At 41.5% G+C, this 14320-nt stretch overlaps 1 protein-coding gene across 1 annotated transcript in view; it reads left to right on the top strand.

Moving 5' to 3' along the window:
* Nucleotides 1–14320, top strand: part of MSH4 (mutS homolog 4) — a 1782190-nt gene that overhangs the window by 25265 nt on the left and 1742605 nt on the right. The window contains exon 3 of the mRNA XM_085599942.1: nt 9615–9791. Coding sequence (XP_085456068.1) covers nt 9615–9791 — 177 coding nt within the window. The remainder of the gene's footprint in view (nt 1–9614; nt 9792–14320) is intronic.

Raw genomic sequence — 14320 nt, 5'->3', positions numbered from 1 at the left:
CAAGTCTGTACTCCAAATCCAGAAGAATAATTTGGGTAAGTTTAGGCCTTGCAGGAATGCAAAATCGGGTACTGAAATCTATTTGAGAAATTGAATATTTAGCAGAGAACGAACCAGAAAGTACAGACATTTTGAAAACAAATATGTTGGACACATATTACCCAAACAGAAGTCATCATCTTGAGAACATGTGTCTCTATGAAGTGCTGCAGAACTACATTTTTACACGGAATGCCACAGAAGACATCAACAATGGAAAATATAAAGTCATTGGTGAGGAAGGATGTTTGGTGAAACAAACAAAAGGAAGTTTGATTAATCACAGGAAGCTGAGTTGCGACACTACTGACAAAAAGGAATTTGTATTACTTAGCACTTTTACAGCTGTTTAAACCATGGCGTTCAGAGGATGAATTACTTGGAGATTTTCAGAGCTATGAAGATTCCTATAATGCATGTAAAGATAGCATAGAATGCAGTACTTTCACAAATTATGTACAAATGTTAAATGAAGAAATTGAACAAGAAGCTACAATTGCAGCTGAAGTAGCTAGAGACAGTTCTCAAGACAGTCTAAGTTCTGGTACGCTCTGTCAAGATCCCCTAGGACAACCAATCGTAGAAAATGATGCTGCAATAGCCATGACTAAAGTGGAAACAGCTATGAATCAAGCTCAGGAAGATTTAATAGACTTACCAAATTTGGAACAACAACTGAATGATGAACAACAACAAATTTATGAAGAAGTCACAAAACAAATCGATCATGGATTACTACATGAAAATAAAGAGTGCTCATGCACATCATTTGAACCAATCAGAATGTATGTGAGTGGACAAGCTGGAACTGGAAAAAGTTTCTTAATTAAAGTAATTAGAAGCTACCTACAGAAAAACACTGATTCAACTTTGTCTTGTGTTGTTACTGCTCCAACTGGGTTAGCAGCATATAACATAAAAGGAATTACCTTACATCGTTTGCTAATGTTACCAGTAGAGCATGAGAACAAAATAGAATACCACAAGCTAACAGGAGAAGCATGTTTTGAAGTTTCAAGAGTGTTGAAGAAAATGAAAGTTCTCATTATTGATGAGGTAAGCATGGTATCAAACTTAATGCTTGCCTTTGTGCATTTAAGAATGCAGCAAAATCTAAAGACAGACTATGACGTGTTATTTGGAGGAAAACATGTTATAGTTTTTGGGGATCTACTGCAGCTCACTCCAGTTAAAGGACAACCAGTATTTAATACTCTTGCACATGAAGACACGAAAAAGTCATTAGGAAGTATAAGTAATGTGAATATTTGGTCATACGTTGAGTACAAAGAACTCATTACCAATATGCGGCAAGCAAATGATGATGATTATGCAAGTATTCTCAAAGACATCAGAATTGGACTACTCACAGAACATGGCAGAAAAGCTTTACAGAGTCGATTGCTATGTAATTTGTTTCCAACAGAACAAATAGTTCCAGAGAAAATATACAAGGAAATTGCAGAAAACAATACTGTAATCTGCTTAATGCCAACACTTCATGAATGCTCTATATTCAATGAATAACTTTTGAAATTGGAAAATGAAGAGATTATGAAAATGGAAGCCGTGGATAAAATACAGCATGAAGGAATAACTATTATATTGACAGGCAAATTGAAAACTAAATTGGATTCTCTAGAGAAAAACACATCGAAAACAGCTGGTTTAGAAAAGAATCTTTATGTATGTATGAACTGTCGAGTAATTTTAAGACGTACTTTGAATGTAGAAAAAGGTTTAGTGAATGGAGCTATGGGTAAAGTTGTGGGTTTTGTTAACTACCAGAAAAAAGATGGAATTGAATTTTTAAAATAAAATTTGATCAGATTGAAGAGGTTAAAGACATTAGTCGTTGTTCAGTTCGTTTTTTGCTTGTGAAAGACTTATATGTACGTAGGAAGCAGTTTCCGTTTTCTCTAGTATATGCTGTAACTATTCACAAATCTCAAGGATTAACCTCCTCTATGCCCATGACGAGATAGTCTCGTCATGGAGCGCGGTTGCGCTGTGCCCATGACGAGACTATCTCGTCATGGACCCCGCCCGCTAATACAATGCCCGGCACAGGAGGGGGAAAGGGCGGGGCACTGAAGGGGCTAACTGTAGATAGTGCTTTTGTAAACATTGGATCTAGTGTGTTTAAAGAAGGTATGGCATATGTTGCTTTGTCACGAGTGAAAAAAATTATCTGGTTTATTCATGATAGACTTTGATGACTCAAAAGTTAGTGCTGATGCAAATTGTGTAAAGGAGTATAATAGATTAAGAAGAAGCTATGCTCCTCATTTAGGTCAGTATCCTGTGTTTGAAAAATGTGTTGTTTGTCGGAAAAGGAGAATTGAGAATATCTGTAATGAGGATGTACAGAAGAGAAAACAAAAGGAGAGTGATGTGATTGCAAGCAAAAAGAAAAAGGACAATGTTGAAGAGGTTGTTGGTTGGCATTTTGAAAATAGCTCTGGTGTCAACTGCTACGCTAATGTAGTGCTGAATGCTGTATTTTATCTTGAAAGTTTGCAAGAGCAGATAATACAAAATCATGAAAAAAGATTTTGTTCTCTACTGAGTTTCCTTTATGAGAAGTTGAGTAATGATAAAACTAAAATAGAAAGTGCTTCTGATGTTAGAAATCTTTTAGATGTATGTTCTGGATGTATACAATTTACTGAAAATGTCCAGCAAGATGCACAGGAATTCTTAATGTATATGCTTATGGTACTGGAAGATGAAGGGGTAGAAATAGAAAATATGTTTGGTCTCTCTTATAAATGGGAACATTGTTGTGAAATCTGTATGAACACATGCAACACTAATGTTGATTCTGAAAGGTTCATACATTTACCATTACCAGAGAGTAAATCAGTGACTTTTAGCAAATTAGTTAAAGATGCAAATCACAACATGGAATGTTCTCAATGTAAATCAGAAATGTTATCAACGTTATTTTTAAAGAAATATGGACAGTATATAATTTTAATGATGCAACGTTGTAGAGCTGATGGAACAAAATTGGACACTTTTATAAAGAAGTTTGTAGGAAATCAATTATCAATATCAGGAAAGACTTTTGTTGCAGTTGCAATAATTTTCCATGATGGACCTTCTATAACTTCTGGTCATTACACAGTTTATCTAAAATGTGAAAAAGGCTGGACACTGTGTAATGATTCTCAATTGATTTTCAAGCAACGTTTGCCTGCAGAATTACCAAATTCCTACTTAATTTTTCTAAAACCAAACTTTTAGATACAAATTGCAGCTTCTGAAGAAACCATTATTTCGATTTTATAGGATTATCATTGGATATTTCACCAAAGAAGGGTTTAAAAATTACCATTTGGCCTCATGGAAAGGTCAATGTTTCTATTGTGGACTTCTTTGACAGATAATATATTGGTGTATGTGCTTAAGCAACAAGATTTACAGACGTTATTTATTGCAAATAGTTATTGTTCTTAGAAGATATTTTTAATATATATGTTACATTTCTATCAAGGTATGTTTTACTGAGGATAGATTCAGGGCTTTTTTAAACAATCTTTCAGATTGTTTATTTTTTTGCCCGCTGTTAAGTGATGAATGCAATTGATATCACTATTTCCAGTGAAATTCAATATATTCTGAAAACAGCAAAAAAAGGGCAAAAAATTACTTTGTTAAATATGAAAATATGTGTACTGTATTCTAAAATGTATTGTTAAATATTACTACTTTTTTTCTTATTTTTCAAATCGAGAAAGAAAATTTAGGAAATTGAATCCATTTTTCTTGTAATTAAAAAAAACATTTATTTCTAATTAAGTTATTTTGTTGGTCAGGTAAGTTTAAAATATCTGTATTTCTCACCCCTTCACTTTCATGCTCCCTTTTCTTCACTTCTCCTCACTCTGCTTTTCTCATTCCCCTTCCCTCTCTCTTCTTCCTTTACTGCTCTTTCGTAACTCCCTCACTCCTTCTCTACTACTCCCCTAGGTTTACTGCCTCCATCACTATTTTTTCAACCATGTTTCTCTCCCTGTCTCCATATGTCTCAGTCATTCTAACTGCCTTACTCCTTCTCAGTTCCTTGCTCTCTGTCTCTGTTTCTGTCTCTCTCCCTTTGTCTGTCTTACCCTTAATTTCCTTAACATCTCTGGGGCAGAATTATGTTTCCTGGCGCATCCCTGCAAATCAGCAGGGATGCGCCAGGAAAGATGCGTCACGCAAGTTTACCCTTGCGCCACCACAGATGCGCCGCATTTACAATGCAGCGCATCGTGGCGCAAGGATAAACAGATGCGTGACGCATCTGATGGCGTAAGGGCGGCGCATTGCTGGAGTCGTGTAGCAAGCACGACACAACTCCAGCAATGTTTAGGGGCTGCCCATACCTAACATGCTGCGTCATGCCTTACGCCTGCTTCAAGCAGGCGCAAGGTTTTGACGCAGCAGCGTCGGAAAAGTGACTGAGTGAAATCTTGTAGATTTCACTATGTCACTTTTCTAAGGCTTTTTCCGCTGGAACGCCCACCCTGCATACATTAAACCTGATGCAGGTTTAATGTGGCGCAGGGCTTTACACCGTGACGCATCTGTGGAGGTGCGTCACGATGTAAATAGGGCGCAACGTGGTGCAGGGTTTACGCCGCCGCTGCATCACAAAAGTGACCCAACGGCGGCGTAAAAGTGGCGCAAGTCTAACATAAATCTGCCCCTTTGTTTCTACCACTCCTCCTCTCTCCATCACTCATTTTCCATCTATGTTAATTTTTTAACCTTCGTCATTCTCCTTCCCCCACCTTCCCTAACTGTCACTATCCTTTACTCATAGTCACTCCTATTCTCCTACTTCACTTCCTCCTGTCTGTATCTCACACCCCTTCATCTTTTCGCATTCTTTCCTTCACTCTCCCTCACTCTCCTTTGCTCATTGAAATCCTGACTCCCTTTCTCTCACTCCAGTTTCCTAAATCCCTCCAACCCCTCACTCCCCATCTCTCACTTTCCCTTACCCCCTTTTCTAATCCTCATACCCCTTATCTCACCATCACTCTACTTCTCTTACTTTCAATCCCTTTACCCTGCTGTACTTCATCCGCTTCATCTGTTACTCCCTTTTCCTATCTCCGTCCCTTACTCCCCTTTTCTCACTTCCCCTCCATCACTCTCCATTACTCACTGTCATTCCCTTACTCATTCACTCTTCTTACCTGTATCCTCTACCCTTAGTCCTTTTGTTGCAGTCAGTCTTTCACTTCCCTTTCATGACTGATCATACTTTCCTTTTCTCACTCATTCTGTCTGCCCTTTCCTCCTCTTCACGCAGTCATTTCAATCATTTCAATCATTCATGTATACACTACACATTCATTCAATAAAATTACAATACAGTATATTAGGAATATAGCTCTTCTTGGAAAAGTGAAGTGAGTTCTGAAAAGAACTGTTTTCTTTGTCTTTTTTGTTTTGTATTTTTTTTTAGTTTTTTAACAATTTTGTATTTTTTTGTGATTTTTTAAAGCACCAGAAAAAAACTGGCGATGAAAAACTGTTCAACAGGAACAAAAAAAAATCATGAAAAAAATTATGGGCTGGAGCATGTGTGCTGCTGTATTCTGTTTTCAATCAAGTTTATGCTGCTCTCACCATAGCAAATAACAGCATTGCACACATTGCAATGTATGTGCACCTTCTTGAAAAGGGGGCGGATGTCCAGTTGCCTGGTGCACGGTGAATCTGCGGCCGCAGATGATGTGCTCGGCTGAGCAGGTGGAGGGTTTCCCTTAGGGCTCTAGTTGTTTCTCGAGCATAGCGGATAGAATGCACTGTTTTGAAGTGCCTCAGCATGGAATAAATACTAAAGGAGTATTTTTTGCTCGGATCTCCTCTAGATAGGACACTTCCGCAAATAGTGCATGTCACCTTCGGCGCATTCACCTTCTTTTGGCCCTCTGGAAATGTGAAATAATTCCAGATGAAATAGTGTTTTTGTTTGCTCTTCCTTGGTGGTTCCACAAAGGTCACCTCCTCACTCCCTGAAGTTGACTGCTGTTCTGCCATTTTCAAGTAAGATTTCACTCGAGTAGCTGTTCTGCAACCTTCTCCCAGGAAATAAGAAGAAATAGTGAGGGGAGTGAGTGTGGTGTTTCTGGAACAGAAACTACTATGAACCAATGAAAAGTGTTGTTTCGTAATCACATGCCGTGCGCGCACCGTGCGCGCACGGTGCTCGCACGCATGCGCGCACGGTGCACGCACGCATCAAAAATGAATTACTTTTAACCCGATTTCTAAAACATGAAAAGGAGGCAGGGAAGACACTCCCTGACCCCCTAGACCTTCTCAGGGGGTCCCTAAAGGACCTCGTAAATAAAAAAAAAAAAAACAATTTCCTTTAATAAAAATGAAAAACCCTTAAAAAAAAAACATTTTAAACTGTTTATAAGTTTATAGAAGATATTAACTATGCTGTTCAACTTTATCCAAATTAAAAAAAAAGAGCTGAGCCATTCCATATTACAGGATACAGTCAATCTATAACTATATACATAGGTAGTTTATTGTAAAATAAATAGATAAAAAATATAATAAAACATAGATAAATTAGCATTTAAAAAACCTTACAAATTCACAAAAAAAACATAGGTTTCACACACGTTATAGTTAGAAATTAGCATTTAAAAAACCTTGCAAATTCACTTAAAAAACCATAGGTTTCACACACGTTATAGTTAGGAATTAGCATTTAAAAAACCTTGCAAATTCACTGAAAAAACCATAGGTTTCACACACGTTATAGTTAGGAATTAGCATTTAAAAAACCTTGCAAATTCACTGAATAAACCATAGGTTTCACACACGTTATAGTTAGGAATTAGCATTTAAAAAACCTTGCAAATTCACTGAAAAAACCATAGGTTTCACACATGTTATAGTTAGGTGGACATTTCACTCGTACAAAACCATTGAAATTCCCCCGTTATAGTTAGTTCAGCTAACTATAACTCGCGCGACCGCAATCCACTGCTGATGACGTCACATATTACATCACTCATGACATGGTCAGTGATATCACTCATGACATCACTGATGACATCTCAAATGACATCACTGATGACATCATCCTTGTGTAAGAGTGGCAGACCTCCTCTTATCCGAATATAAACTTTGATACACACATTGAAAAATACAAACTAAAGTTTTGAAAACTATAGAGATACCAATACCAGTTAGAACAACCTATTCAGTAATTCCAAAATCTACATACGCATCCACTCATTCATCAACACTTCTATATAGTCACTCATACATGTACTCAGTCATCATATGTACTCATACACCTATACAACCTGTTACACACCTACACTCATACACAGAGTTACTCACACACATACTCACACATGCAAATAAACATCCCTTTACTTGCATATACAGCTATACACACACCACTACACTTACTTCTACAGAAACGTACACATACTTACTCTCTTAAACAATCACTTATAGAAACACATACTTATTTATACAGGAAGTCTTCCAATCTCTCACTCTCATATATCCTCACTTATATACATCAATACTCACATATACTAGTTTAAAACATATGGACTTACTCATAAAGACACTATTGAGACAGTCATTCACTCTTACTCACCCATACACACACTCATCCACCCATACTGTCCTGCTCACATACTGTCTTCAAAACACATACAAACAGTGAGTCACTCATTCATGCATCAATACGCTAAGTAACATCCCCCAATGAACCATACACACTCATACTGATACGCTAAAAACAAACTAATAACCCATGTACACACTCATGTAGCTTCTCACCAACCCATGCAGCCACTTATACACAAAGTGAGACACTGATACAGATATTTAAATATTTAAACATTACTCACTAATACTTGTATTCACTAAGATACTGTTAATAAGTCAGTTATACAATTAATTTAAAAAAAACCCCATCCATTTAGACACTTATTTACCCATTTATTCTTCCATTAACCTCTAGATATACATATATAAAAAATATTTATTTTTCAGAAAGACACATATTCACTGGATGATGTCATCAGTGATGTCATCAGTGATGTCATTTGAGATGTCATCAGTGATGTCACTGACCATGTCATGAGTGATGTAATATGTGACGTCATCAGCAGTGGATTGCGGTCGCGCGAGTTATAGTTAGCTGAACTAACTATAACGGGGGAATTTCAATGGTTTTGTACGAGTGAAATGTCCAGCTAACTATAACATGTGTGAAACCTATGGTTTTTTCAGTGAATATATATATACACACACACACAAACATACACACAAACTCTCTCTCTCTCTCTCTCTCTTGGAATAAAAATACTTTGCTCGAAGATAAGCTCTAGGTAAGCATAGGCTTACCTAGAGCATTCCACTAAGCTAAAGTGTGTATATATATATGTATATATTCTGATATAGTCAAGTAGAGTTCGGAGAAACTTTGTCAGGTGATCTAAATACAAATAAACACTTAAATTCGTAGTCATACGTGGAGTGTCTTCCAAGCTTTTTGTTTTCACCTGTGCTTTTGATTTAATACATGTGATGTAGGTTTTGTGGCATGTTAACTTTTGCTTTGGGACTTACGGCAGAAGTATCAGTAGAGGTGGTGGCAGGGAGTGGGGCCCTACTTGTTGACACTTTTACAACACAGGCTGGAGACTTGCAAAGTACCAATTCTTGGTCTTAAGCAGCTTGAGCTAACCGCTCCTTATGTGAGAGGAAAACTGGTTCATCTGAAACAAGTTTTCTATATGTATGTTGTCCTGTTGCCAAACAGATACAGGAAGGCCATAAATCCGCCTAACTCTTATGACTTGGAAACTTCTGAGTTTTCGAGAATTGAAGGTTTGAATCCTGTTGCCTTCTTTTTGACATAACAAACAGGTTTTGTAAATCAGGGTCATTTACCAACCATCTAGCTGCTCGACTTTCTCTCTTTTATAACTCAATTCTCCTTTTGTTAAAGGGGCCCTGCATCCTCTTCTCACTGCTCTCTAAGAAGTTGGCAAAGAACTGGACTGTGGGCTTCTCCCCATGAGCTGGCTTTAACGTATTTATCATCACTGTGCCTTCCACTATTTTGTTTCTACCAAGTACTCATTTGGCCTTTTCCTAATATACCCCTCCCCCTTGTGGTTTTTGGGCAGTATAATTTGCTGTTTTCAGTGCCTCCCGTTGTTTTGCCAGGAATTCTGTTCAATTGGGGCCTGGTGCAGGGTTGGTGGGCATGGTGGTGGGGGGGGGGGGGGGGGGGGGGGGGGAGGGTGAAGGGAGTTTCAATGAAATATGCTAGTTCCTTACAATTCCGTAGTTCAGTCGTCTCCCTCACCTTACAATTTGGGGATATTCAACACATATGCATTTGTATAAAATTCATGGTGGAGCACTGAGCAAACGTGTAGCGTTAATCATTATGTTATTGAAGTGATTCTGTTTCTTGGAATATTGGATTAAATTTCCATTTTAATGTATGTGCATTGCTGTTTTGAATAGTTAGATATTTATATTTTAACAACTGTTTTATATATTTTCAAATTTATTAGATTCGTACTTTGGTGACAAAAGTTCTTTTGCGGAAAATCTAAATGTGACTTCTGGCACAAGCTCTGTTTCACTAAGGTGCCCTAACAGTACAAGACTTGGTAAAACGCCTATTTCAACTGGTAATCTCCTTGGAAAGTCAGATGGCCCTATTCGCACTCCAGTGACAGGGTATTCAGGTATGATGTTTTTCTCTTTAAAATAGCCATTCCACAAAGCATTGTGCTTCTTTTGGAATGCATCTGTACATGTCTAGCTTTTCCAAAGGGGTTGATGGACGGAGTGTTGAACATTGCAAGCACTCACCCCCAGTCAACTGATCTGGGTTTAATCCATCATCATTCTTTAGCTCACTCCGCCACCCCGGTTCAGACATGGCCATATGCAAATCAGTCTAACCCTTTGCCTCATGGGAACAGTCCAGTCTGAACTGCCAAGCAATGTCTTCCCTGGACCAGAAACAAGCATCCTGGGACCAGTTGCTGGCTAATCAGCCGTCATCAGCCATGCTAGCTTGAATCTAGTGGCAAAGTGAGCAAGGGACCCACGTCTGGGCATACCCTGCCAACTTATGGCGCACAAAGCAAAACCAAAGGGGATGATGGATGGAGTATTGAACATTGCAAGCACTCACCCCCAGTCAACTGATCTCGGTTTAATCCATCATCATTCTTTAGCTCACTCCGCCACCCCAGTTCAGACATGTCCATATGCATATCAGTCTGACCCTGTGCCTCATGGGAACAGTCCAGCCCGAACTGCCAAGCCGCAAACAAGGATCCTTGCACCGGTTTCTGGCTAATCAGCCATCATCAGCCTGGCTAGCTTGAATCCGGTCCAGGCAAGACATGGCTTGGCAGTTCGGGCTGAACTGTTCCCATGAGACACAGGGTCAGACTGATTTGTATATGGCCATGTCTGAACTGGGGTGCCGGAGTGAGCTAAAGAATGATGATGGATTAAACCCAGATCAGTTGACTAGAGGTGAGTGCTTGCACTGTTCAACACTCCGTCCATCATCCCCTTTGGTTTTGTCTAGCTTTTGATCTGTTTAAAGATATAATGCATGATGAATTTGCTAATAATTTAAATTGCATTCACATCACCACAGCACTGTAAATCAGCACCTCTCTTAAGTGCACCATTATTTGCAGACGGAGAGATTCCCCTTCACTGCTGCCCAACATAGTCACAGGTTTTCTTTGCACTTGCTTGCACCTTAGTATAGATCAAATTGGTGATGGGGGTTGGAAGGAGGCAATTCTAGAATAAAATATTCTTCTCTCTCTTAGGCACTAGGGAGAGGAAAGCTCAATAAACAAAAAAATGTTTCGGTCTTGGGCACCATCTTTGGTGCGTACTGTAGTTCACTATTTTAAAGCAACAAATAGGAAACTACTGCAATACACTGCATTACCATTGTTGATTGTGCGTAAAGACCATGACTCACAAAGGATAAACCCTTGATTTTGTATTGCATTCCCTCAACAACGTTAATATTTTGCATATTACACTCTGGTTTATGCTTTGGTATTTTTCAGTTGCCTTTGTTTTAAAACAAGGTGCGTCTCCAAACAAGGATACAAGTGGTTACACTCATGCAATAAGGTAAAATCACAACGAGAAGCCTTGTTACCCTGTTTAAAGTAATTGTAACTTGGAATCTATGAGGAAGTATACAGTGTTTTGCTCATGCCAGCTTCGCTGTACTCTCGTCATAATATGGAACTATATTTTTGTACTGAAAGGGGTGAATGTGTGTATGTGTGTTTATTAGCAGTACTGCTTTAAATAACATAGTATTGGGCCACATTTCTTATCAATGGGGTGAAACCATTTTTATGTGGTGAAAATAAGTCTGGCCAAATTAAACATGTTATTTTCTAATAACCACGATAAAGGGTAAAGTAGGTTGTTCAAGGAAACACATTGCGTAATGTTTCATGTATTCCACTGGACAGACCACAGCTGCCACTGCTGCGTCCATTTCAACTTCAGGAGAACCACGACCCACCACAACAGGTTCCCCACAGAAGCTGGAGCAAGATCGCCGCCGACCAGCTCACCACTCCCTCAGCCAGAACCCTCCCACCATCATGACGGACCCCGACGAAGCAGCCCGCAACCTCACACAGTGGCTCACCGACTGCGCCGACGAACTCGCACCACTGAAGAACCCCCCCCAGCAGACCCGGCAGCAGGAAAGCCTCGTGGTTTACCAACGACCTCAAAAACTCCAAGAAAACCTGCTGCACCCTCGAGAAAGCTTGGCGCCACGACCAGACAACAGAACGCATGACCGCCCTCAAGAACGCCACCCGCAAACACCACCAGTTGATCAGCACCACCAAGAAGACAGCATTCAAAGAACGACTGGACAACAGCAAGGAGCTTTTCAGCATCGTCAAAGAGCTCTCCAACCCCAGCGCCTGCAACAACGACATCACCCCCTCGCAAGACCTTTGCGACTCTCTCGCCTCGTTCTTCCACCGCAAGATCGCCGACCTACACAACAGCTTCGGCGCGCTGACCACGCACCCAACCACCGAACCAGCGCCCCCCACCACCACCCTCTGCACCTGGACCCCTGTCAGCACCGAAGACACCACCCGCATGATGAACACCATCCACTCCGGCTCCCCTACCGACCCCTGCCCACACCACATCTTCAACAAAGCCGATTCCATCATCGCACCCCAACTCCGGAACATCATCAACAGCTCCTTCGCATCCGCCACCTTCCCGGAGAGCTGGAAACATGCCGAGCTGAGCGCCCTCCTGAAGAAACTCACCGCACCTCGGACCTCAAGAACTTCCGCCCCATCTCGCTCCTCCCCTTTCCAGCCAAAGTCATCGAGAAGACCGTCAACAGACAACTCTCCGCCTTCCTCGAGACCAACGGTTCCCTCAACCTCTCACAGTCCGGCTTCTGAGCAAACCACAGCACCGAGACCGCCCTCATCGCAGCCACCGACGACATCAGGTCCCTTCTCGACAACGGGGAAACGGCCGCCCTCATCCTCCTGGACCTCTCAGCAGCCTTTGACACCGTATGCCACCACACCTGACACAACGCCTCAGCAACACCGGAATCCAAGGAGCGGCACTGCTGTGGATCATCTCGTTCCTCGCCGGAAGAACCCAGAGAGTCCGCCTCCCCCCGTTCCGATCCGCGGCCACCGAAGTCATCTGCGGCGTCCCGCAAGGATCCTCACTCAGCCCCACCCTCTTCAACATCTACATGAGCCCTCTCGCAGCCATCGCCCGCCAACACAACCTCAACATCATCTCCTACGCCGACGACACCCAGCTGATCCTCTCCCTCACCAACGACCCCGTCACCGCCAAAGCCAACCTCCAGGAAGGAATGAGAGACATTGCAGAATGGATGAAGAGCAGCCGTCTGAAACTGAACTCAGACAAGACGGAAGTCCTCATCCTCGGACCATCTACCTCCACCTGGGACGACTCCTGGTGGCCTCCTGCCCTGGGCAGCGCACCCAAGCCAACGGACCACGCACGCAACCTGGGCTTCATTCGGGACTCCTCCCTTATGATGACCAAGCAAGTGAACGCCGTCTCATCATCCTGCTTCAAAACCCTGCGCATGCTCCGAAAGATCTTCCGATGGATCCCCACCGAAACCAGGAAGACGGTCACCCAGGCCCTCGTGACCAGCCGCCTGGACTACGGGAACACCCTCTATGCTGGAACCACAGCCAAACTCCAGAAAAGACTCCAGCGCATTCAGAATGCCTCAGCACGACTCATCCTGGACATCCCTCGCCACAACCACATCTCTGACCACCTGAAAGACTTTCACTGGCTCCCCGTCAACAAAAGGATCACGTTCAGACTCCTCACCCACGCACACAAGGCTCTCCACGACATGGGCCCGAAGTACCTCAACAGCCGCCTCACATTCTACACACCCACCCGCCAGCTCCGATCCGCCAGCCTCGCCCTCGCCTCCGTCCCACGATTCCAGAAATATACCGTCGGAGGAAGATCCTTCTCCTACCTGGCAGCCCAGACATGGAACTTCCTCCCCGCCCACCTACGGATGACCCAGGAACATCTCTCCTTCAGGAAACAACTCAAGACCTGGCTGTTCGAGCAGTAGCACCCCCCCCCCCCTCAGCGCCTTGAGACCCTTACGGGTGAGTAGCCCTCTTTACAAATTTGGGGATTGATTGCTTGATTGATGCTTGATTGATTGATTCTGGAATCATTTTAGAGATGAAAACATCTAGGGCCATACCGCATGGTCTACGTATTGTGATTTTATATGACTGCAGGACCCCTTGTGGTGGCATTATTTTTTAATACGCTTGTTTCATTGGACTCCACATACAAAAATAGCCCAGCATATTTTATACATCCACATCTATTGAGTGTAATATGTTAGGCATTACTATTGTTGTCAGAGAGAAAGGATATCACGGCCCACTCCAGGCTTTGCCTCTTGGGAATATTTACACCTCTCCATACTCAACATTGGCAATTAATCGCTTATTAAATCAGCATATCTGCATGTATGCGTTAGTAGGTCAATACGTATGTTAATTTTTTTATATTTACAAACTGTAAAGCAATTACAACATAAAAGCATTAATCACAAAATTAATAAATGAAAAGCCCATTTGACTTAGGTCACAATTCATCATTCCAGTGACTTTGAACTGCTTATTTTATTTAAGCCATTGGA

This window comes from Triturus cristatus, chromosome 4_2 (genome assembly GCF_964204655.1).
Source record: "Triturus cristatus chromosome 4_2, aTriCri1.1, whole genome shotgun sequence".
Taxonomy (NCBI): domain Eukaryota; kingdom Metazoa; phylum Chordata; class Amphibia; order Caudata; family Salamandridae; genus Triturus; species Triturus cristatus.
The sequence above is the reverse complement of the archived record's forward strand: the minus strand, read 5'-3'. Positions and strand labels throughout refer to the sequence as shown.